Here is a 26578-nt window from a genome sequence, read left to right on the forward strand (position 1 = left end):
CTCTATACAATCCCCTGCTACACTAATGCACTCATCCCAGCATTTCACCAGTGCTTGCATATCATCAAGGTAGAAAGATTTCCCAGGATGCCAGAACCATGTTCGGAATGTCTGCTCCTCATCTGAAACACTGGCCTCCCAGGAACTCCTTTAATGGCCCAAACATGTCGAAATGGGGTCGCTCCGTGGGCTCCACCAGGTTGCCAACTATGGCCCTCAATCCTATCTGCTCCAGGGGCGCTGTATTATGGCTGACCCTGTGCTCTGACCCCAGTTAGGCTGCGATATGAAAAAGAATTCCATTGTGTAGTTATGTATATGTGACAAATAAAGGCTTAACTTAAAATTCATCACAAATCCCGGTTTGACTTGAATGGCACTTGAAATAAGCCATGTGGCCATGTGCATGGTGTGTAACATTATCGATGGGAAAAACATAACGTACAATATAGACCCTGAAGAAAAATACAAAATCAAATCAATACCAATTCCACAAAGAAGATATATTGGGATGTCTTGAACTCTTTCGCTTTCCCTCTCATTCGTTTTTGTTCATGCCAACTTGTTTTTTGTACTTTTATTTTACTGTTACCCTTAAATAACTACGAGTACCTTTTTTCCCCCCCCAGAGCTAGCTGCTCCTGCGCTGCGTGATGTCCGATAACGGAGAAGTGGAGGACAAGCCGCCCGCACCGCCCATGAGAAACACCAGCACTCTGATGGGATCAAGCATCAAAGAGCCGATCACGATGAACCACACCTCTAAACCTCTACCGCCCAATCCGGAGGACAAGAAGCGCAAGGACCGCTCCATCCGCTCCATCCTGACTGGAGGAGGAGATAAAAGTGAGTCTAGAGATGGAGGACTAGACAGAGATGTCCGTGGTTGTAGAAGAGTTAAATAATTTCTGCATTAGAGGACGACATAATACATCTTTTAGGATTCTGGTAACATTATTAAATGAATAACTTACGATTAATGGCTTATTCTGTCACCACTTTCGCAGACTAGGAGTAGCAGGATAATCAGTGCAAAGTCACGAGCGGAGAATGTCTCACCTTTCAGTATGCCTGCTCTGTTAATTAGCTCTGTTAATTAGCTTCCCGGTAGTTAACAGTTAACATTTAACCTTACATAACCTCTACACGCTGTCCGGCACATAGCAGCTGCTTATGATCTGATCTGCGGAAAAAAAAAGGGAGACGTGGAATGAAATTTTATTTAGTTTTACATAGTCTTAAATTAAAACATTTAAAATCTAAAGTAATTAAAATCCTAAAATAATAGTAAAATATTCAATGTTTAATACCTTCTTTTTTTTTACATAAGATTAATGGCGATATAAGGCATGATGATTGATTCTTTTTTTGATGATGTGGACGCAGCCTTTTTTCCATTCACTGTTGTTCAAAGGAAAAAGGTTAGTACCTCTTTCCTTTGAACCATAGTAAAGAGGAAAAAGCCTGTGTCCACATCATCAAAACTAAATAAATAAAGAAATCAAATGAGTCACAGAACGAAAACCAATTGGACACTGGAGGCAGGTTAAATCTGATTGGCTGCTTCTTTTGCAATCTGAACCACAGTGGTTCTTAATTCCGGTTCTGGAGGACCACCTTCCCTATCAACTATGTGCATGGTAAGAACGGGGCCCAAATATCGCAGCATCCATAACATGAAAGAATTTTTTCTGTAATGATGGTGAAACTTTCGATCAATCCGCAGTTCACAGACATGCACCTGTATCAAAATGCAAATAATCCATTAAAGCAAAAAACAAAAAAGAAAAAAGCCTTTTCTGACAGCGTCTTTTTACTACATGTCTTAAAAATTGGTAGTGATGTAAGAGTGATGATGACTAACAGGATGATTTATGTTATTTTTACACAAACCCCGCCGGTCTTTTTTTAAGCCACGGCTGAGCTCATGTGTTGCTGTTCAGGATAAGATGCGAACGTGCCATTTTCACTAGAACCGACTCCTTAAATGAGAACAGATTCCTCAAAGCCTGCTGTTGCGTGTACTCTTCTTTCCTCAGCCAATAAGAAGAAGGAGCGTCCAGAGATTTCTCTGCCGTCAGACTTTGAGCACACCATCCACGTGGGCTTCGACGCCGTCACTGGGGAGTTCACTGTAAGTGCTCACACGCTGTGTCCTTGCATATTGACTACAGCTGCCACATAGCGTTTGAGGTTTAATCGCTCCGTTTAGTCTTTACTACGTGTCTTGTTAAAAAAAAAAAAAAAAAAAAAGCTTCGGGGACAAAGCTGCACTGTTGTGCGTCACAAGGTGTCATTAGAAGTCAGTACACTATCCAGCTTTCAGATCCACCTTCTTAGTTTCTTTTTCGGTAAGATTTACAGTATTTGCGTGACAAATTGCCGTACTTTCCTATCCCCAGTGCTCGACTAGCAAAGTTTATGATTAATAAGAAGGTAAACTGTATACCTAATTCTTCCTGCACTTACAGATATAGCTAGATTGATTTATTCTCCCGTGTGTGTGTGTGTGTGTTAAGGGTATGCCAGAGCAGTGGGCTCGGCTGCTCCAGACGTCAAACATCACTAAGCTGGAGCAGAAGAAGAACCCCCAGGCTGTCCTGGACGTGCTCAAGTTCTACGACTCCAAAGAGACGGTTAACAGCCAGAAGTACATGAGCTTCACTGGTAAGAGGTTGATTTTGTGCAGCCAACATGAACACACGCATCACGGAACACACACGGCACATTTACAGACAGGGTTAGGCTCTTTAGGTTAGGGGTTTCTTACTTGTCTAATTTTTCCTCCGCAGATAAAACCTTGGACAGTTACAGCTCCTCCAATGTTCCGGTAAGTCTTTAAGTGACAGTCTGTGTGTGTGTGTGTGTGTGTGTGTGCGTTTGTCAGAGCTTAGATAGAAAATCAGTCCCAGTGGCCGCTTGTATACTGTACACTCATCCACTGAAGACAGAAAGATATCCATCTGTGTGCCTGACTCTCGTGCACTTTTTCACAATAATGTTTTAAATTCGTGCCCATGTTTTCCATCGGATTGAGGTCGGGCCGTCTCGGCGTCAGGACTTTATTTTGTTTTTTGAACCCAGACTCACTCCGCTCTGTGAATCGGCGGCTTTTTCTTTCCAGACCTCGCTGACGCTGCAGTTTCGGGTGCCATGTTGACTCTGCTTTAGAGAAAATGCATGATGGGATAGCTTTGTGTTGCTGTGCCTCAAGGCTGTAGCGGTGTTCCTAAAATGGAATTCCTGACTGTTTACAGTAGTGTTATTTTCTAATGGCTAGCTCTCGAGTAAATGTGTTATTCAAGCCTTTTGTGTGTGCGCCTGATTTTGCGTCCGCAGAACTCCAAAGCTGTATCCGAGACCCCTGCCGTGGCAACCGTGTCCGAGGACGACGATGAGGACGAGGCCACGCCGCCACCCGTGATCGCCCCTCGACCCGAACACACCAAATCCGTGAGTTGGGCTTGCACGCAAGATTCGAGTTTCAGGCTTTGTTTGCGCTTTAATCCTCGTGGCATTTCCATCACTCGTCTTGCTCCGTCCTTTCTTTTACTTTCTATGTTTGTTCCACTCTGCCTACTCTAATTCTCTTTCCCTTTCTCGTTTTTTTTCTCTCGTGCTTGTGGCTCAGGTAGCACTGGATGAGTAAGCTTTATAATGAGCACTCTGTGTCTTCAAGCAGAGTAATCGAGAAACCGATTCGTGTAGTTTCAGGTTTATTTTTGTTCTGTGAAAATGCCAGAGTGTTTTTTTTTGTCTCCATAGCGACGGAATTATGAAATGATATTTAAAGCATTTAAAGGGTAGAAGGGCAGTGTAGGATGGCATTGAGTGAAAAAAAGGAATGGAGTAAAGAGGAGATAGTGGGGTGTAAGGGACAGATGGAGGTGAGAGAAAATGGAGAGCGGAGGATCGAGAGAAGGAGAGGAGTAAAGGAGAGGGAAAAGGAGGTAGAATGGATAGAAGGGAGTGTGTCAGTGATAGAGAGAAAGAATGCACTCAAGAATGGACAGAAGGAGGTGAGTAAATGATGGGCAGAAAAGGGTGAGAAAAGGATGCGCAGAAGGAAGTAAGGAGAGGATGGGCAGAAGGAGGTGAGGAAAGGATGGACAGAGGGACATGAGGAAAGGATGCACAGAAGAAGGTGATTTAAAAAATGGACTGAGATCAGGTGTTTTACAAAATGGACAAAAGTGGGTATTTTATAAAATGGACTGAATGAGGTGAGGAAAGGATGGACAGAGGGAGGTGAGGAAAGGATGGACAGAGGGAGGTGAGGAAAGGATGGACAGAAGGCGGTGAGGAAAGGATGGACAGAGGGAGGTGAGGAAAGGATGGACAGAAGGCGGTGAGGAAAGGATGGACAGAGGGAGGTGAGGAAAGGATGGACTGAATGAAGTGAGGAAAGGATGGACAGAGGGAAGTGAGGAAAGGATGGACGGAGGCAGGTGAGGAAATGATGGACAGAGGGAGGTGAGGAAAGGATAGACAGTGGGACGTGAGGAAAGGATGGACAGAGGGAAGTGAGGAAAGGATGGACAGAGGGAGGTGAGGAAAGGATGGACAGAGGGAGGTGAGGAAAGGATGGACTGAATGAAGTGAGGAAAGGATGGACAGAGGGAAGTGAGGAAAGGATGGACAGAGGGAGGTGAGGAAAGGATGAACAGAGGGAGGTGAGGAAAGGATGGACTGAATGAAGTGAGGAAAGGATGGACAGTGGGACGTGAGGAAAGGATGGACAGAGGGAAGTGAGGAAAGGATGGACAGAGGGAGGTGAGAAGAGGATGGACAGAGGGAGGTGAGGAAAGGATGGACTGAATGAAGTGAGGAAAGGATGGACAGAGGGAAGTGAGGGAAGGATGGACAGAGGGAAGTGAGGAAAGGATGGACACAGGGAGGTGAGAAGAGGATAGACAGAGGGAGGTGAGGAAAGGATGGACTGAATGAAGTGAGGAAAGGATGGACAGAGGGAAGTGAGGGAAGGATGGACAGAGGGAGGTGAGGAAAGGATGGACAAAGGGAGGTGTTTTACAAAATGGACTAAAGGAAGTGAGTGTAGGATGAACAGAAGGCAGGTACTGAAGGATGGACAGGAGGAGGTGGGTAAACACTAGAGAGATAGAGTGCACTCTAGGATGGACTTAAAGAGGTGACTAGTTTGAGTAGAGAACTTTATTATGAAGAAATTGGGCAGTTCAGTATATGAGCATGTACCTGCTTTAAAGCTCCTCACTTGGCAGAAGGATGGAGTAAAGGAAGGAGACAGAACGAGTGAACGTGGGAGACAGGGAGAAATCTCGGCTTGTTCACTTGATGTCTCTGAGCAAAATTAGCGAAAGCTTGAGTTTACACTCTAAAGAGGCCAAACGGAGCTGCTGTGTCTGACAGCACTGAAGTGAACGTGGAATCGAGTTCAGCCTCATTAAACCTGACTATAAACCACAACACACAAGATGGATGAGCTGCTGAAGTCTGAACCCACACACACATGCGCACACACACACACATGCCCTAAATGGCAAATTATTCAATAGGGGTTTTATTTTTATTTGCTCTCGGCAGGTGGTGTCTGGATTTGTTATTGATCTACTTAGCTTGCACTTCAATGTGTTACTGCTCTGACTTTTGTCTGAGCAGTTGCAGAATGATGATCCCACTATTAATCTTCATATTGTGTTGAAATTTCCATCACGTTTCAGCTTTTAGAGACACAGAGCTTGCATGTGTATGCGTATCTAACAACGATCAATTGGAATTAAACTGTTTTTAATTAGGACCTAAAATTATCTGCGCTCTGGCTGTAAAATTGATTTAATTAAAAACCAAATACGTTATTAATCTCCTTGCTTTTTCAGTACATTTGGTCTATCTGTCAACAAGCTTTCATATTTCCTCATTAGAAAATGTTTTAGGCTTATCTGCGAGCCACGGATGCACCGTTGACTTCATTTCTTCATCAGTAGTGAATCTTCGTCCTTCAGGGGGCCATGAATTTTCCACCTGATGGTTGACTTCTTGGTCAGCGATTGAGGGTGTTTCCGTTCCATTTTTTGGCGTTCCATTGGTAGAGCATGTCGTCAGGTCACAATTAGGCTGTTCAGATTTTTGCACAATCAGACCTGTTATCATGTGCGTAAGGTCTAGCTTTGAAATGCTATCCATTGCAAAATGTCTTGAGTATCCATCTGCATAACGTTGCTGTGTTTAGCATTGGAGTGAAGTATTTTTTATAGAGTACTGTCACACTGAAGCACGTCGATAAGTCTGTGTGGCATTATTGAACCAGTGTGAGACGTTCCTTAGAGACTTCCCTAGGCAGAACAGCCTTGTTGCTAAGAGAGTTTAGATTAGATTAGATTCAAATATGTGCAAAGTACCTATATAAAGACAATAAAATGCAGTTAGCATCTAAGCAGAAGCGCATAATTGGCCTATTTACATGAAATAACAAATGCAGTGAAATAAGTTTGAGTCCATATGTGCAGGAATGTGAGTGTCTTGTGAACAGAAGGTGCAGTAGGGATTTAAAAAAAGGATATATATGGTTAAATACCATACAACATTGATTATGCAGTGGTAAAGACACGGCAAGAAGATAAGATCCTTAATCAGAATATACTGTACGTATATGTGTGTGTGATATAGGTATGTGTGTATATATATTTCTATAGTACAGTATGTGCATAATAAGTATGGGTGGAATATACAGTAGTGCAGTGATAAATTATGGATGGTGCAAAGGTGTATATGTAGTGGATGTATACTGTATAATGTTTAACGTGTCATAATCAGCCTGGATTTTTGATTGTCGTATTCAGTCTGTCTGGGCTCTGAGCTGTCTGTAACTCCTGGCTGAAGGGAGATGGGAGAACTCAATGGTGATGAGTTCCAGGTTATTGTCCTCACACCATACCACTGAGTGAGGGATCTCCTCCCTGTAAAGCATCCCATTGTTGCCTCTGATCAGGCTTATCACCATGGCGTCATCTGCCAACTTGGTAATGCTGTTGGAGGCATAAGCAGGTAGGTGAGTGAAAAGGGAGTACAAGCAAGGGGACGATACTCATCCCTAAGGAAGTCCAGTGCTGAGGGTAAGGTTGTCCAGTCGAACAGACCGTGGTCTGTTTGTAAGGAAGTCATGGGTCAGGTTACAGAGTGGTGTGCAGATGCCAAGCTGTTTCAGCTTCAAAACCTGGTTGGAAGGGCTGACCGTATTGAATAGCTGAGCTAAATTAGACCAACCACATCCTGGCATATGGGTAAGGGTTGTCCAGGTGAGTCAGGGCAGCATGGAGCACTGTGGAGATGGGGTCTTCTGTTCACAGGAGAAAAAAAAAAAACAGAATGTTGAATAGTTGTTGCCCGGACTAATTAATCTCATGTTTTGCTCCAAACTTAAGATGCATGAATCCAATGACCCAACCTGCTTAGTGACAATGGTTTAGGATGTGGGGGGTGATGGCGTGGTCTGGTGTGGGAAATGTTTTCTTGGCACACTCAACCTCTTAATACTAATCCAGCATTGTTCAAAAGCCAAGCTCTGACATCTTGCATGATTGTGCACTAAGCCCATGTTGACTCAAATTGGTCTCATGGCCTCCATAGAGTTCTGACTTCAACAGCGCACCTTTGGGATGGGGTAGAACAGAAACCATTGAGATTCCAGTCAGTTTTTAACACCTTGTTAAGTCTGTTTCAAAATGTTCCTGATTTTTATTTATTTATTTTTCCTTCCTATAGAGTCATCTTCTATATAAATCTTTTTCTTCTTTTTTTTTCTTTCTAGTTCCCCATCATTTATGACCTGTGGTGCCACTAACTGTTTGCTTTATAGGGCCCCGATTTAGTTTAGCCTCATTTACAGTGCTGAGTAAAGCTTGGGTTGCTCCTACGCCCAGGACGCCCTTGTAAATGGATTAAAGCCGTCAAGCTGCATGCTTTCTCAGCAGTTGGAATAATGAGTATGCTGATGCTCTACTCATCTCCTGCTGGAGTCAGAGACGGGGAACGCCACGCCGGCATTTAATTTAGACCCAACACACAGGCCTTTGTTCTGAGATTAAGGATAAATAGCGTTGCTCCTCAACACTTGGACCACAGAATCCTTCCTCTGTTTTGGAGTGTTTGTGTTAGTTTGTTTGCTAGCAGCAGAAGTGGGAGTGTATAAGAGAGAAATCTCTCCTTCTCTCACTGTCTCTCTCTCTCTCTCTCTCTCTCGCTTGCTCGTTCACTCGGCGCCATGGTGCCACAGTACATTAAAATCTGCCTGCACCTGACTTCCCTCTTAGTGTATTTTTTTCTTCTTCTTAGAGAACATCAAAGAACAAATCAGGTTCTGCTGAATGCAGCCTTATGCAAAATTAGCGAGGCCGTCTCCTGCCTTTTTTATTGTCTTAGATCCTGCGCACCCTGCTTCAGCAGTCTCGCGTACCCCTTTCCGGGTCAGTCAACCACCTCTTTCCCAGAATGCCCAGCAGTTCTTTAGATCCCTCAACCATGTTTTGCTTCGTATGCTTGAATGTCTCTTTCCTGCCACTGAAAATTTTACCCTTTTTACTCTCATCCATTTTAAATAATTCATCCCATTTATGCCTAGCTGTAAATATTTCTCTTAATGACATTAAGTCAGATTTTCCCGACACCATCGCAAGCGAAAGCTTGCCCCCAGTCTCTTTTTTGTTCTTGTTGAGAATTCGATGAATAAATAAATGAACGTGTATCTCAGCAGTGCCTCCCCTGAAGCTTTTCGCTGCTTCTCCACAGATTTATACCCGCTCAGTAATTGAGCCCCTGCCTCCCGCCCCAGCCAAAGATGCACCCCAGTCTCCAGTCTCCCCTCCGCCTGCTGAGGGGGGCAGCGCCGCTCCAGCCGCCTCCTCTACCACGACGCGCACCGTCGACAAGAACCGCAAGAAAAAGATGTCCGACGAGGAGATTCTGGAGAAACTGAGTAAGATTTACATACCATGTATTTTACGGTTCTCAGGCCACCAGAAACGCGTTCTAACTCTAGAGACAGAATCGGCCACTCACTTTCTGGTTGCATTCATATGAAAGAAAAAACATAAGCGCATATATTCACATTCTCACATTATGATGTAATGTGTAATAATTGAAGCAAGCTATCAAGTTAAAATGAGTCATCTGTGACGTAGCATTACGTAGCTCGGAATTTTAAACTATGAACGACACTTGCCTAAAGATAGCTAATCAAAGCTGTAAAGATCAAAGACAATGTTTAAACATTAGCTTTAGACTTTTATTACTCTTTTAGCTTAATTGACCTTGGGTCTTCGTTACAGTACCAAACACACCAAAACTAACTACGCCTGAACTGAATTTCAGATTTCTTTCCACAGACTCAGTTTTGAGGCCTAACTAGCAAGTAATGCAGCTAAAATTATTTTTAATCTGATTGAACTCTTAGTCACTTTTTACTCTTTGTTTGACCTGATAGCATAATGACTAGCACTTCCTGAATGAGTAACTTGAATATTTTTGCTCCATGAGTCTGTAAGAGTCTGTATTCTATTAAACACTCATGTTTCAGATGCGCGCAGATCGCCCTCTGCTGGTAAGAAAGAAGTGCTGCATCAGAACCAGTTACTTCTCCAGTGCGTCTTTTCTCTTTCGAACTTATTTTAGCCAACCCTAACTGCCAAACTGTCCCCTGGTCCACGGTTGCCAGGCTTGTCCAATGAATTATTTAACACTCCTAGTGTATGTGTGAGTGTGTTCCCTGTGTGGCCTCCCTAACCGAACACCCTGGCATCATAAACTATATCCTCTGCTCTTCCCAAAGCATTCTGTCCACAGCCTCTGTCCTTTTTGTCACTTTTTTCCCCTTTCTTTCTTGTCCGCCACTGTTTCACATGGGATTTTTCTTCTTCACATTTTAGTGTCTTGTTTTTCTCTTCAGTATAGTTCAGTATAGAAACACAATAGCATGAGGCTGTCTCACTGACATTTTGAGGGTATATGAGATAGTTGTTTGGATTCTAAGAGAAGAGAAACAGGTCCCATGAATCCACCATGAGAATAATTGACCATAGATCATTAAAGATGGGAATGATGTGTATATATATCATTCCCATCTTTTATGATCTGTACCATTGGATGGTCTGTAATATGTAACATGTTGATGGACCAAGCTTTATTTCTACTCCCTGGAGGAAAACACGCAAAGGCTGGAAATATACTAGGCAATAATTCTTTAAGTTGGCAAGCCTGAACTAATGGGTAAAATAATAAGAAAAAAAAGCACTTTAATAAAATAAACATGTAAAATGGTCTGACATTTACCCAAGACTTTAAGCACAGTATGAGATGAGATTCTTTGCCACAGTAAAACAGTTGAATGGTGCAAACAATTTAAGGAAGGCCGTGCGTCCGTGAATGATCATCCAGGCCGAGATGGCTCAGAGCCCACTGCACTCGTTCCCATGAGAATCCAGCGAGTGGAACTCCTTATACTTGAATATGAACAAAGAACTTGTCACCAACTTTCAGAAGAGACGCCGGTGCTGTCTGTGTGAACTGTACTCAAAACTTGCAAATTACAGGAACTGACATGTTTGGGCCATTAAAGGAGTTCCTGGAAGGCCAGCGTTTCGGACAAGAAGCAGGCAGTCGGATCAAAGCTACGGCATACTAAGAAAAACTTTATACCTTGTTGGTATCCAAGCAGAAGTGGGACATTTAGATAAGTGCATTATTGCGTTTCAGTCCCTTGTTATTTCAAGACTGGACTACTGCAGCTCACTCCTGGCTGGTCTTCCTCTGTCCACCATTCATCCTCTGCAGCTGATCCAGAACGCAGTTGCACGTCTTGTTGTTCTTCGCACTCGCACTTCTCCGCTCTCTGCACCGGCTTTCTATAGCTGCCCGCATCAAATTCTAAACCCTGATGAACACCTACAAAACCAGAAACGGCCCAGCACCCACCTACCTCTCGGCTCTAGTCAATAGTTCTTCTTTATCCTCCAGCACTGCTTGGTCGGTCCCACCATCTCTCAGGGGTCTGACTTGAACGGCCATCATATTTATAAACATGCTGCGATTTTATTTTTGCTCATCAACTTTAAGCAATGAACAGATTGATACATTTGTTACAATGACATTACATATAGTTTGTTAATACTGAAATGAATTCAGTTATCCAAGGCAAAATTCAATAGCTAATTAATTGATACTTTATACTTAATGACATCTGGGTCATCAAATATCCCTTGATACTTGATGACTGAATTCAGGGCTGAGATGAATACATTTTCTAAACAGGAAAAACAAATCCCATCCAATGCCATGTCAACTGGCATTATAATACTGTATAAACTGTAAATATATAGAGAATACTTTTTACTATCTATGATGTAATGTTTTTAACGAAATGTCTGTGTTGTGTCTGCTTCTGTGTTTAGGGAGTATAGTTAGTGTGGGTGATCCAAAGAAGAAGTACACACGATTCGAGAAGATTGGCCAAGGGTGAGTCTTCTTTCACATTTGTAGCATCAACAGTGGCAAGATTTTTACAAAAACACCTTCTTTTTTAATAAAAAGGAAAAACTCTTAACCATTCTCTCTGTTTGTGATCTCAGGGCATCTGGAACGGTCTACACAGCAATAGACATCGCCACAGGACAAGAGGTAAAAGGAGAACCTCAGAGGTGCAGAACAATGTGTCTTTCAGTAGCTATTGATGTGTGGGATTACATCAAATAAAAGATTTTAGTCAAAGGCCACTTTTTTTTTGGGCTGGAGGATAGAATGAAAGGGCGGGAAAGGGGGAAAGAGCAAGAGAGAAAGAGAGAAGACCAATAGGCTGTGTGAATGCTTAGTTTGTTGGGAGTTTTCTTTAAAGGATTTCTTTTATCTCGCCTTACTTTCAGGTTGCCATCAAGCAGATGAATTTGCAGCAGCAGCCCAAGAAGGAGCTCATCATTAATGAGATCTTGGTCATGAGGGAAAACAAGAATCCCAACATAGTTAATTACCTGGACAGGTGAGATCATGATGGTCAGAAATGCAGACGGATGTCTTCTGAGTCAAAAGGATGATGAGAATTTAGTTTCAGATTAGTGTTAATTTATAAATATCTAATTTTATATATATATAATTCTTTTTATAAAGTTTTTTTTTACGTTTCAGTATTATGACTAAATGATCAGTAGCCCAGAAATCAATGATAAATAAGATAAATACAAAAAAAAAAAACACTAAATAAACATGATAAGGGAGCACGGTGGCATAGTGGTTAGCATTATGTCCTTGCGCCTCCAGACTCGAGGATCCGATTCCCACCTTGGGTCTGTGTGTGTGGGGAGTTCGCATGTTCTTCCTGTGCTTGGTGGGTTTCCTTCGCATACTCTGGTTTCCTCCCACAGTTCAAGAACATGCAGATTACCCTAATAGGCATCGCAAAATTGTCTATAGTGTGTAAGCCTGTGATAGATTGGCACCCTGTCCAGGGCGTACCTCTCCACACTTTTCAATGGGAAATGAGCAGAAATTATTTTTTAACAATGCAGAATTATTTCCAAACATTGTTTAAGACATGTATATACTCACTCTGATCTACAAGGGAGTGGTTAAGGCTCCATGGCGACAGTATTATGCCTCTGATGCTTACAGTATAAGCTATGGCACACCCCTAGGGTTTGGCTGTTTCTATAGATACCGCCTCATTCCTTGCTCTGTAATGTTGCCCATGGGAGTAGATGGATAGACTTGTTCTTTATGGCTACCAATTTGTCTCAGCACTAATGTACTGCCTCGGGCTGTCACTGCGTGGTTGCTGTAGCTGCTCTGTGTAACGCAATGCGTTGCTGTGGTGCTGTCTCGTTGCCATAGTTACCTGGTTGGCGACGAGTTGTGGGTGGTGATGGAGTATTTGGCCGGTGGCTCTCTGACTGATGTGGTGACGGAGACGTGCATGGACGAGGCGCAGATCGCCGCTGTGTGCCGAGAGGTGAGTGAAAGACGTTTGATGACTGGCGGAGTTTTAAAGTAAGAGATAAAGTCGTGCTCATAAAGTTTCATCATTCGAAAGAACAAGTGTAACACTATTGTAAAGCGGTGTTTTAATTGTGCCCAAGTTAGAATAGAGTAAGGTCCGAGTAAAAGCCTACAGGGGCTTAGTGTAAAGTAGTGCAGATGGTTTAAAAACAATTTTGTAAAGTAGTGTTAATGTAATCTAAGGGGCTCAAAGGGGGGGGGGGGAACTATTGTACAGTCGTGTTGATGTATTCAAGGGGCCTAATGTGAAGTAGTGAAGACAGCTTAAAAACACAGTTGTAAAAAAGGGTTTATGTAGTCTAAAGTGCTTAGTGTGAAATAGTGTAGAAGCTTAATTTTTTTTTAAGTATTTGTATTGTAGTCCAAGGGGCCTAGTGTAAAATAGTGTAGACAGCTGGAAAAATCTCTTGTTTGTAAGTGTTAATCTAGTCCAAGGCTCCTAGAGTATAATATTGCAGACAACGTGAAGAAACTGTTGTAAAGTAGTGTTAATGTGGTCCAATGGGCCTAGTGAAAAGTAATTCTTCCATTGTGTGTGTATAGTGTCTTCAAGCCCTGGAGTTCCTACACTCCAACCAGGTGATCCACAGGGACATCAAGAGCGACAATATTCTACTGGGAATGGACGGCTCGGTCAAACTCAGTTAGTACCCCTAAATGTCTCTCAACAGTTAACGTGATTTGTGTTTTATTTGAATGCTTCCTGGTTACAACAGTATAAATGATGTTTTTTAACAATCTGCTGGTCTCCAACTCACAACTCCAGTGTGCGTTTGCGAGTTTACACCAGCAGAGGGCACAGTAGTCACATTTTTTATTTTTTTCCCAAAGTCTGACACATCCAAGAATGAAACGGTATTGTGCCACAGCACTGCAGAGTTTAGCATATTTCCTAGTTGACGTATGTTAACCTTAGTTTATATCATCGTTGTCAGATTCTGACTGCTATGTTTTTGTGTGTGTTTTGTCTCGCAGCCGATTTTGGCTTCTGCGCCCAAATCACCCCCGAACAGAGTAAGCGCAGCACCATGGTCGGCACCCCATACTGGATGGCCCCAGAGGTTGTAACCCGCAAGGCTTACGGTCCCAAAGTCGACATCTGGTCCCTGGGCATCATGGCTATAGAGATGATTGAGGGAGAGCCACCATACCTCAATGAAAATCCTCTGAGGGTAAGCAGCAGTCATGTTAACACAGTCTTGTTAACACTCTCCTTTTAATAGGTTAACGCATTAGTGTTGTTTTTTTATGAGATGTTTATGAGCATTCAAGTCAGACCGGGACTTTTGATTGTGCAGAATAACAGAACAGCTATAGGAGTAAAAACCAACTGAATTTCTCTATATACAGTATATCCCGTCGCGCTAATGCACTTATCCCAGCGTTCACTAGTGCTTGGATATCGACAAGGTAAATAGATTTCCCAGTGCGCCGGAGCCATGATCGTCCTGCCTACTTCACATCTGAAATTCTGGCCTCCCAGGAACTCCTGTTGAAATAGCTTGGAGTGGGGTCAGGACTGTGCAGGGGATGTGGGATTAACACCTCTTGCGCTGCTTCTGCAAGTTGGAGACAAGTTATGCGCTGATTTACAAGGATCAGGTGTTAAACCCACAAAATGTTCCCAACTGCAGCGGTCTCCACCACAGCTGAACCACCTCGGGATCGTCAATTACTGACACATGGTCTTGCAACATTCGGATATTTTACTTCAGCTAAGAGTCTCATTACCATGCTGTGCTTAAAGCCTTAAGTCTTCATCACAAGCCCCAGTTTGACTTGAACACTTCTCGTATTTCAGAATTAATTGCAAATGCCCTGATTCGTATGTATATATGCTTTAGGCTACGTGCCATTTTTATTCCTCTGAACAATAATGATGTATCATTACATGGCGGCGTGCAGTGATTATGATTTATTTCCTGCTGATCTGAACCATTTCCATGCAGTGGCTTTTATTTACCCCTTCAGGAATTGATGCAAATGAACACAGTGATGTTTTTGTGTAGGCGCTGTATCTCATTGCCACTAATGGAACTCCGGAGCTGCAGAACCCTGAGAAGCTGTCGTCTGTTTTCCGAGATTTCCTCAATCGCTGTTTAGAGATGGATGTGGAGAAAAGAGGTTCCGCCAAAGAGCTTCTACAGGTAGGATTGTGTGTGTGCGTGCATGCAAGGAGAGAATACATTTCATTGCTACATTTAAGCATTATTTATATGGACCATCTCAATAGTCAAGACGGTGTGTGCTCCTGAAGGCCTGTCTCTGATGGCACCGTTGCATTTTTATTACAGTAAATGCCTTTAATGTGACCAAAGAGAAACAATATGGAAGGTTCATGACACTAGATATAGAACAAGACTTAGCTATGTAGGTTTCAGATTTTTTAGAGTATATCTGTGGTTTAAAAAGACTAAACATTGTGTCTGATCAAGTACAAAGATGATTGAAAAATTATCCGCAATTACCCAGTTATATTAAAACTTCTGTTAGCTGCACTGTCCTACCAGCGCTTGCAGTTTAAAGCTGCTGTCTCCCCAGTCACGCTGTGCGGGTGTGAACATGTTACTTCAGTTCATTTGTAACTGCGGTGCGAGCTAAAATAGATGCCCCACTTGTGATTTACGCGAAAGAAGAGCTGCATGCAGTGATTCATATTGCGTGGTCTGAGGGTGTACCTACTGAAGTGCCGTCGTTTATCAAAGCCTTTATGGCCTTTACGGAGAAAGTGTTTACATATCTGCGAACAAAATATGAACCGATACTCTAAGGAAGGTAAAAGTTGCTTAAAGAGAATCATTACTGGTTATGAGACATGGATTCATCACTACGGGCCTGACAAAGTCCGAACAGTCAACCATCAGCTTCTGATCAAACTGCCGTCCAAGGACATTGTGATCTTGCATGACAATGGACGTCCGCACACTTCTGCCCACACTGTCGACACTCTGCAAAAACTTGACTTGGAGGTGTTAAAGTGTCCTCCCTATGGTTCTGATCTCGCTCCATCTGACTTTCACCAGTTTGCCCCTCTGAAAGCAGCCCTACGAGGATGAAAATTCACTTCTGATGAGGAAGTGAGGACGGATGTGCATTCAGGGCTCGCAGATCAACCTAAAACATTTTTCATGAGGGAATACGATAGTGTGTTGGCAGACATGGACAAAGTTTATTAAAAAAAAACAAGGAGATTTATAATATATATGTGTGCTTCATGAAAACATTCTACAGCCAGAGTGCGGATAATTTTTGACTGACCCTCATATGAGCAACTAAAACATGTCATGAATCATGTTAGTTTCGCATTAACTATATATTTAATAAATGATCGTCTATATTTAATACAAATTGAGTTTTAAACCGTAAAAGCACAACAGTTCATAATCTAGGGATATCGCAATGATTACGTTTTTCCTTTAACCTTTTGCTTGAGATGCACAAGGTGTTCCAGAAACTTCTACACTCAGCCCTTCTGTAACTTCCACTCAAAGCTGCAGTCGAACATTTCTTTTCTCTTTTCCCTCCCCATCACTCCCACACAGGGCTGATTTAGAATAGTTCGATCTGTTCGAAACAAGCTGGACGCGTTCCCTGTAGAACACTCGGGAACTGAAAGTACACAACTCAGAAGCGATATGACTCAAGGCTTGCACACACAGAGAAAGCCTTAAATAAAGGAACGAGTACTCAGCAATGCATCTTCTTCACTGGTAATGCATTGAATAAATTCACCAATTGGTCATTAAGCTGAAACGGAGCACAGAATGCTGTTATTTTAGAGTTCCTTTTGCGTCCAGTCTTGACATTTATTTTCCTTTGCATACACCACAAACAGATCTGAAGGGGGGGAGGGGTAGTAGTAAGTGATTACACATGAGAGTGACTGGAAAGAATGTTTTAAGCTTGCAATGTGTGACGTGTGCCTTGGTTTCCACTCCTCAGCATCAGTTCCTGAAGTTGGCCAAGCCTCTCTCGAGCCTGACGCCGCTGATCCTGGCAGCCAAAGAGGCCACCAAGAACAACCGCTAGCTCAGCACGAACAAGCACAGCGCCATCTGTCTTCTTTCTTCTTCTACCCCGAACCGCACGGCAACCCCTATTGCCCCCTACCTGACTGTTTAGTGGGCAGGAACCTGTAGAGTTTCTGATGTCAGGGACATGATGTGTATGTGTGTGTGTGTGTACGTGTGTGTGTGTGTGTGTGTACGAGCTCTCATAGCTCGCCAGAACAATGACATCACTGTATATGAAGAATCCACTGGATGCTACAGTGGAGCCACGCTGTTTATTTAACAGGAACAGATGAGTTTCTTTTCATCGATTTTATTTCACTTTGTATGTTCGTGGTACTTTACAAATGGGATGAAGTGATTGAAATGGGCCTTTTTTTTTTAAAATCTGTTTTTTTTTTATGACGTTTTGTATATCCATGAGAAGGTGAACAACATAAATTGATTAGTGGAAGTTGGAATATGAAACGTCGTAGACCGCTGCTCTGCTGCGTCTCATCGACGACGCTGGTACGGAACCCGAAAACGCCGCTGATGCACGCACGGGAGGAAACTGCGAAAACGATAACTTGACATGAACTTTAAACACGGATGCTGTGCATGAAGAGCGCATCCTCATGCTTTTTTAGTCACTTCCTTTCACTTGTGTTACTCTGTCCTTCTGCCCTTTGAAATCAGGATGTACATTTCTTATTGACAAAATTAAAACAAAAACTGTAGCAACATGTCTTGTCATGAACACTGACTTAATAGTGATATGCTAGATTTTGTTTTTTAATGACCTTAAATAATGTTTTAAGTTCTTTTTTTTTTACGTAGTGCTGATGTACTCTTTGGCCTTAAACTGTGACGCGGAGGGAAGGCGACTTGGCGAAGACGGTCCAGCTGGTCCAGCCTGAACCTTTGGATTACGTTGATTGATGGAAAAACTTCTTTCTCTTGTCTTTTTTTGTTTTTTGAGCCATAAACTGTTTATAAGGCGTTTTTGATCAAAGATTCTTATTTGAAGCAGAAGAAATAAACTGCACAAACGACTTGCTAATGTCAAGATCTTCTTGACTCGCTTGGTTTGATCCATGCTCATGCTCTGATAGCTTTTACGGTTTAGAGGTGTGCACGTTTATGTTTTGGAATACGTACACAAGTGCTTTCCTTTTAATTTGTCCTTAGATTAGATCATCTTTTTTTCCTTAGTCTTGATGTCAATTCCCAATTCAGATTAACGATCCCTTAATGGTTTTTAGAGAAACATGAATCCATCACTTGAATCATCGAGCACTTTTTTTTTGTTTCTTTTTGGCTGCTCCTGATGCGTCACAGGGCAGCTGAACACACTTGAAAGATTTTACAAAGGTGCTAACTAGCCTTTTTTTTGAATACACCAGCTCTCTGAAACCCCATGACTCTTTACTGTCATTTTGACTAACTAAGGAAAAGAGCAACAACATCTTTCTCCTTCAGGGCTAATCATGGTCTCTTCAACCTCTTGCTCTTAATTACAGCCACACAGCTGGACTGGATCTCTTAGGACACATCAAAATTTTTATTTGCCAGTGGGGCTAAGAAGTACCATGTAGATTAACATTAGAGTGTATTGGGCATGGCAAGTTGCACTATGGCATGTTTACCATTCATTCATTTATCTTTAGTGAGTGCATTATCCCGCTAAAGAGTTGTTTGTTGTTGGTTTTATAGCTACAACTGGTAAAGTGTCGCCACAGCGGACTATCCAGTCCGCACAGCAACTTGGCACAGGTGTTACGCTGTTCCTGACACGACCCTTCCACTTTATCCAGGCTTGTGACCAGCACTGCATCCAGTGGCTGGGGTTTGGGCATTTGGTGGGAATCAAACCCTGGCTTTCCGCATGGCAGGGGAAACACCTACCACCAGTGCCCTATTATGTCGCGGTTCTTTAATGGTAGACAGTCGGCGAAAGACAAAATGTAATTGGGCCTGATAAAGGAACAGTAATTCAGACAAAGAAGGGAGTTCAGTGGTGGCTCAAACAGTATATCTAGGGTATTGATCAAAATGTTTAGGGTTCACCCTCAAGAAGTGCCAAGCCTCCACTGTTGAGCCCTTGACCAAGGCCCTTAACCCTGACTGCTCCAAGGGCGCTGTATCCTGTATTCAAAAGATATTTGAAAAATAAAATAATTGAATCTTAATCCTATTTAATTTTTTTTTTTTATTTCAATACAATCACTTATACTTTTATAAATATAGTACAAAACCCCTGTTTTTAACTTTAACTACAGTGTGTTGGGACATGGTGCTGTAGTGGTTAGCAGTTGCCACCCACAATTCAAACACATGTAGATTAGGTTGACTGGCGTTCCCAAAGTCCAGATATCTCTGGATTTGGAGGCAACACTTTGAACAATGTTATGTTCCTCACACCATTTCTGCGATACAACTTTTCTTTTTGCTGTGTGGTAGGTGGTTGGTGGCTTTACCCTGCTGGAAAAGGCTGCCGCAATTAGGGAATACTGTTGCCATGAAGGGGTGTACTTGGTTTTCAGCTATGTTAAGGTAGAAGTCATCTTCCCAGTAGAAGGGCCACATACAGTACATCCACTGGGCCATCCCTCATGATGTAAAAACAGGCTCGAGTGGTTAAGGTGTTGGACTATGGTTGGAAGGTACAGGTTTAAACCCCAGCACCACCAATGTTGGACCCTTGAGCAAGCCACTCGACCCTCAACTGCTCAGATGTATAACGAGACAAAATATAAGCCGCTCTATAAGGGTGTCTGCCAAATGCCGTATATGTACATGTAAAAGAAGTCATGATTTGTCAGTCTAGGCCACCTTCCACTGCTCCAAGGTCTCATTGTAGGCACTTTCATGCTGGGCTATTTGTTTTGAAACCTTTCTGTCAGAGCCAGCATTAACGTTTTATCCATTTGTGTTTTAGTAACTCTTTTATGTGATCGGACCACACAGGCTAGACTTCACTCCTCACTTCATTAGAGAGCCTTTGGTGTTCATGACCACGTCATTGGTTCACTGGTGGGACAACTTTTGGAAGGTATTCACCAATCCATACCAGGGCCACCCTACAAGATCTGTTGTTTTGGAGATGTTCTGCCCACAGTTACCTAGTGATCCCAGTATGGCCCATATCAAAGTCACTCAGAACCTTATGCTTACCCATTTTTCCTGCTTTCAACACGTCAACATCCAAAGCCGACTGGTCACTTGCTGCCCAATACACCCCACTCCTTAGTGGTTTTAACGTTATGGTTGATTTATGGTCCCCTGATAAAATGGGAAATGAACATAAATATTAAGCAGGTGTATCTAAAAACTGGCTAATTCCAAGTACTAATGCAATCAAAAGGGAAAAAAAAGATTTTTTTAAACCATTGTTCATTCGTATTGTACTTTTGAAATTCTAAGCTCTTGTTCCCTTCTTCTGTGACATGTTTAATTAATCTCATTTTCAGCACCCTCTCACTATGAAGCTTCTGAGCAAAGCATTTACAAGGGCTTGAATGTGGCAGGAAAGTACAGAATCAGCCTAAATGGGCTCTGTAGGAGCCAATTGTCCATTACATAAAGCAGCAGATTGCTTACCTCATCAAGTGTGTAGGATTTAAAGTCACAGTGTGCGAGCTGCCAGGCTTTTGAACAATATGGCACTCTTAATGACGTCTATCCATCTATGCTGGACGCTCGCTGGTGTGTCATTTAAACGCTATCCAATCTGGTGTACATCCGCAGTGCAGAGAGCTCTTGGTTTTATGACTGGTGCAGACAGAAGGTCGTTTCTGTAAATCGTTTGACATATATTCTTAACCATGGCATTCCCTATAAGGATGTGCAGTGTGGAGCGAACGTAACAGCATGTTGTTGTGTAATTACAAACTGCGGTGATCTGACGTATGATTAGACATCACAAAAAGAAGAATTAATTTTTTTATATAACTGACTACATGTAGTGTAGGTTTAGTATAAAATTATATGACCTTGTTTCCCGGACCAATTTCCTTAAATGTATTGTTTAGGACATGCTCCATTTATGTGGATAACTATACAAGCCTTACATCCGTCAACACCCCATTTACATCTGTGTTAAACGTTAATACCGCAACTCTCATCATGCGGTTTATGTTGTAGCATGCTGTGGCACTGCAATGATGAGAGCCCTCTTCCTCCTCCCCTTTCTCTCGCTCTGTTCTTGTTCTCTGGTTGATTAATTCTGAGGCACTAGAAATCCTGCTGAGTTGGTGTTAAGGGTTTGCCAGGATGCTGTGGGGAAGCTAAAGTCACAAACTGACAAGGACGAATGATGGCAGCAAAACTGGAGGAGAAAAGGAAGGATGGCAGGATGGGAACTGAGCCACTCTGCATGTGTCAGTGCTAAGAGGAAGTACAGTAGGCTGACAGGATATAAATATATACAGTAGAGTATGGAGGGATGAGTGGGGCCATGAAAGAGTGCGGTATGTGAAATTTAGTGAGGGTCAGGTGAGATAAGGATTTTGCTCCAAAACGACGGTGAGCGACGTTTTTGACCAGGGGTTACACTGGAATCCTGTAAGCAAGCGCACCTCATTACAGCTTTAAAATGAGGTTTTCAGTCAACCAAGATCACAAACGTATTAAAAACTTATATACGTTACTTATAAGTGTACTTTAAGATATACCTTTAATGTGTGCTAATGAGTATTACTGAACTACTTATTTTCATAAAGGATGAGGTGTCCCACTGCTTTTGATGTAAAAATCCAACCTCAAAAAACTAAAGGCTGATTTATAGTTCTGCATCAAAACTACAACTAAAACTACAAACTCTGCCTAGGCTACACTAGTGACCTATGGAGTTTTAAGCATTTATTTATGTACAGTGCTTGTGCTTTGAAGTGTTTGTTTCATGTTGCAATTACACCTTCTAGCCACTAGCTGGCCATGGGGTTCCTATGCCACTGTGCTAAGGGTCTTCGCCACTCTATGTAAATTTTTAATTTTTTTTTGTACTACAAACAGTGGCAAATATAAAATGGCTCTTGTTAGTCTTTAAACTAATAGATTATGAACAGTAAAGTTGCTTTATTTAAATTACTGCAGTGTAGAAAATATTTAATTAGTCATTAATTAGTCAATTAGTCCCTCCTCAATTTGGTCCATGGTCTCGGATTTCAGCTCGATTAAAAAATGAAGGAGTAGAGAAAGTAGCCAGAAATACCTAAAAAAAACAAAAAAAAAAAAAACAGGAAAGGGGTTGTTGTGTCTAGTTACATTTTTGATGAGCTGCACTTCTGGCTACTCCATAGGGTACGCGGCTATGTGAGACTTATGGCGTAGTTTTGACACAGAAGCATAAATCATCCTTAAAGGAAAAAGTTATGTTTAAACTAACTAGTTTTGTAAATTAGCTTGTTAAATATGCTAGTCACTTAAGTTTAGTCTTCCATGTTATTGTACCTTAATAAACATTAACTGTAAATCTGTGACCCACACCGCTTATTCACATGTAGTTTTGTGTGGGGCCTGGACCCAATTCTAGAGAATTTGGTTTCACAATGCGGGGTATACCATAGATTAGGTGCCAAAACATTACAAGCTCAAGCACACCCCCTCACAAAATTTCTCTACAGGCAATTTTGAAAGAAAAAAAAAGCTTTGGACTTTATTAGAAAACCCACCAAGGACACAGACCAGTAAGGTTTGGAGCAGTGGCGGCTTAAACAGTTAAGGTGCTGCGATACTGATGCAAGGTTTTGTTGAGCCCTCAACCCCATCTGCTCCAGGGGCATCATATCCTGGCTGACTCTGTGCTCTGACCCCAGCTTCCTAACTGTGATATGTGGGGAGTGGGGGGAGTGGGTTCGGGGGGTTCTAGCTTTCTTTAAATTAGCAGAAAAGCTTAGTGAATTACTATAGCCATTTGTAGAGAATCAGGGATTATAAATTTGTGCTCAGTTTTTTTCATCATTTCATCATTTACTTGTTAGTCTTGAATACTTGCCTATGCCTAGGTGGACCATTGGGATTTTGAGTTTAAGTCAAACTGGGACTTGTGATGAAATTTCTTGTGAATGAAGATGTAAAGGTTGACATTTTGACATTTACATAAAGTAAGACTTTAATCACAGGATGGTAATGAGGCTACTTAGTCTTAAATGTAAAACATTTGAATGGTGCAAAGCAAAAATGTTAAAGGCGGTCACACATGCTTGAATGGCCGAGCTGTCTCAGAGCCCGTTCCCGTGAACACTCAGGGTGAAACACCTGATCCTTGAAACATCTGTCCATGGTAACTGTACATTCATCCATTCACCAACACCACTTGCATATTACAGGAACTCAGCTGGCTATCCTCCGTCCTGACCTCGCTCCAAGCTATTTCCACATGTTGCATTGTTAAAGGAGTCCCTGGGAGGGATCAGTTATTGTACTGTAGCTACATAGCTAATATAGCTCTCTAGTGCCGTAGCATACAGCCTACTAAGCCTACAGTTTAATTGTATTGCAAACTGCATGTATAAATCATTACATACCCAGTTCAAACCACTGAGAGCTGTGTGTTCGATCAGACGGATTTGCTTATTTAGTTTCTAACATTATGACATTAATGACATCTACAAACACAAAAAAAACCCTAATAGTAGCCATTATGAGGCTGGGGTTACTTTCCTTTGCTTATGAGCTTGGTTTATTCTGTAACTTCAGTGAAACACGTGTTTTAAAAACGAAGCATTGCTTAAACATTTGACTACGTTTAAATCCAAAGTAAATGGGAATAAACTTTAGCCAAACTGTTTCTTTAAATCGCTGTCCTTTGGTAGACTATGGTGTTTGCTGTTTCTTTGATCCAGAAGCCTTTGCTCTCATTGTTTAGCTCAGTGACGACAGCACTGATGTCAGTGTTGCCCAGGGTTACCCTTAGGTGTCTTTTTTTTTTGTTGTTGCTTGATTTCATAAAAGCATTTGGGTCTAAAAAGCAGCTTGTTGACCCATTCCAATGAACTCACATATAATTATATATATATATATATATATATATATATATATACACTGTATATAAAATATACACACACATACACAGAGGCACATGCACAAAAAGACATCAAAGGGGTTTTGATCACCTGCCCTTTGTCTTACTCTGGGGAAAATGTTTTTCTGGGAACTTTTTTATAGAATGAAAAAAAAATTATATATATATATATATATATATATATATATATATATATATATATATATATAAAATAGTTATGGATTATGCTAATGCCAATGAGTTGTCGTATGTCCCAGATAACTGTAGGTGATGTAATGTCCCAAGCTGAAAATGCTACTGATAGAGTTGCAAGTAGGGTTGCAGGCTAGGCAGGAGAAGGGGAGTTTTAAAAGTGTTTCGCAAGGCCTCCACTTCAGCTCTCAACCCCTGCGGCAGCTGTGGAAAGAGGAGTAACTGTTCAAGATGGAAACCGTGGCAAAGGGCATTGATGATAAAGTCAACAACTCAAATGTGCTGTAAGGGGTCAGGACTGTGGTTACACACACCACTGAAGAACATGTCAATCTACTTCGAAAATAAATAGTCAAAAGCATTTCATCTCTGCTTACTGAGCTGACTATAAAAGGTATAAAGTGATCTTGTCCTGGAAGGCAAGTGTGTACCAGGGTATATAAGGATGTTCTGATGCAATTAGATGTTGTTCTTAGGGTTTGTTCCTGATTTTGGCACACAGGTCCTTGTGCTCATATCTTTTAATTTTATACACAATAAAAGGACTACCTCTCATTGTGAGGCTAGTGCCCCAAAGTGCTGTAGTGCAGTGAGTGCTTTCTGGGAGGTTTGAGACGACCCTGAAGGCTTCATTCTCAAGGACTTACTCCAAGGTGAGAGCTGAACTCACACTGATCTTCACAGATTTTGCTGGCGGATATTTCTGATTGGTATTGTGTTGTGGGTAGGGAATATTTATCACAGGCGCACAATAATATACTCATATTGTGCGGTTAGTCAAACAACTAAAAAAGCTAAATATCAGGTCGGGTCATGAAATGTTGAGACTGTTGAGTGCCGATGCCTTTCTCTCCCCCTCAGACGTGCAAAGCAGTGTAGCACACACTGTGGTTTAGTTTAGTTTCCTTTGTTGTTTCCTGTTCTTGTGATAAAATTAGTGAATGCTAAAAAAGACCATGGTCTCTATGTGAAGTGATTATTTTTCAGACATCTCTTAAAAAAATGTGTTAATATTTAATTAAAAAAAATATATGATATATAGTTGTGCATATATATATATATATATATATATATATATATATATATATATATATGTGCACAACTACATCTAGGTATTTGGCAGATGCCCTTATTCAGAACGACTTACATTTTTATCTCATTATATATCTGAGCAGTTGAGGGTTAAGGTCCAACAGTGGCAGCTTTGTGGTTGGGAGGTCGTAAATATCAGAAGTGCCCTTTTTTCCACTCGAGCCCCTGCCCATCAAAATGTCTGTGCAAGTCCCTGCATATACACACATACAGTAGTGCTGTAGAAAAATATTTGTGATTTGGACATATTTTTCCCTTAATAACTAAAATAATCATTTAAAAACTTCATTTTGTATTTTGTGTAATATTAATATTAGTTTAATCACATTTATTTAAGTGTGACAAATAGGCAAAAAAAAAAAAAATCCAGGGTCAACCAATTTCACAGCACTGTGTCACAATTTTGTACCATTCTTCATTCATGGCTGTGTTCTTAGGCAAAATTGTGAGTGAGCCCACTCCCTTGCCTGATAAGCACAACCACACATGAATGGTCCCAGGATGCTCTACTGTTGGCATGACACAGGCCTGGGGGTAGTGCTTAGCTTTTGTTCTCCAGTCAACCTTTTTTTTCTCGGTTGCCTCAAACAATTGGAAAGAAGATTCATCAGAGAAAATGACTTTACTACAGTCCCTGTACCTTTAACAGAATATCAGACTGTTTCTAATGTTCCTCTAGATGTCCGTACATCAGAGACTTTGACTATCTTTAAACGACGACTCAAGACTCATCTGTTTCTCCAGTACTTGGACTAACCCCCCCGGGGAAAAAAAAAAAAAAAAAACTCTTCAGATGTGTTGGACTAATAGTACTTAGTTATAAACCTAGTTAACCCAGTGTAAGTATGTATGCAATGTTGTAAACATTAAAGCACTTTTTGTAAGTCGCTCTGGATAAGAGCGTCTGCCAAATGCCTAAATGTAAATGTAAATGTAAATGTAATGTTTCTCCTGAAGAGAAGTGGCTTCTTTGCTGACCACCTTCAAACCTTGTTTATTACCATCAGCCCTGTCTCATGCCAACAGGTGAGAAGCCTAATCTGCATGTCTTTGGTCTGCTGGAAGAAACTGGAGTGTCCGGAAGAAAACCAACCAAGCACGGGCAGAGCATGCCAACTCCATGCACACAGAGACGGGAATCGAACCTGGACCCCAGGGCTTACACAGGGTTCACGTTTTTTAGTGGGGTACACCCTGGACAAGGTGCCAATCCATCGCAGGGCACACACTCATACACACACACTCATTTACACAATACGGGCAA

At 41.8% G+C, this 26578-nt stretch overlaps 1 protein-coding gene across 2 annotated transcripts in view; it reads left to right on the forward strand.

Annotated features, from left to right (window-relative positions):
• pak1 (p21 protein (Cdc42/Rac)-activated kinase 1) overlaps nt 1-17743 on the forward strand; it is a 50913-nt gene extending 33170 nt beyond the window's left edge. For both annotated transcript variants that reach the window (XM_053500683.1, XM_053500684.1), the window contains exons 2-15: nt 630-846; nt 2040-2134; nt 2520-2667; nt 2793-2830; nt 3340-3453; nt 8764-8950; nt 11421-11484; nt 11598-11646; nt 11889-12001; nt 12850-12967; nt 13558-13657; nt 13990-14186; nt 15024-15161; nt 16957-17743. In XM_053500683.1, the coding sequence (XP_053356658.1) occupies nt 654-846; nt 2040-2134; nt 2520-2667; nt 2793-2830; nt 3340-3453; nt 8764-8950; nt 11421-11484; nt 11598-11646; nt 11889-12001; nt 12850-12967; nt 13558-13657; nt 13990-14186; nt 15024-15161; nt 16957-17043 (1641 nt within the window). In that variant the 5' untranslated portion in view covers nt 630-653 and the 3' untranslated portion in view covers nt 17044-17743. The remainder of the gene's footprint in view (nt 1-629; nt 847-2039; nt 2135-2519; nt 2668-2792; nt 2831-3339; nt 3454-8763; nt 8951-11420; nt 11485-11597; nt 11647-11888; nt 12002-12849; nt 12968-13557; nt 13658-13989; nt 14187-15023; nt 15162-16956) is intronic.
• Nucleotides 17744-26578: the final 8835 nt, after the last annotated feature.

The sequence above is a fragment of the Clarias gariepinus genome, chromosome 7, assembly GCF_024256425.1.
Source record: "Clarias gariepinus isolate MV-2021 ecotype Netherlands chromosome 7, CGAR_prim_01v2, whole genome shotgun sequence".
Classification (NCBI taxonomy): Eukaryota; Metazoa; Chordata; class Actinopteri; order Siluriformes; family Clariidae; genus Clarias; species Clarias gariepinus.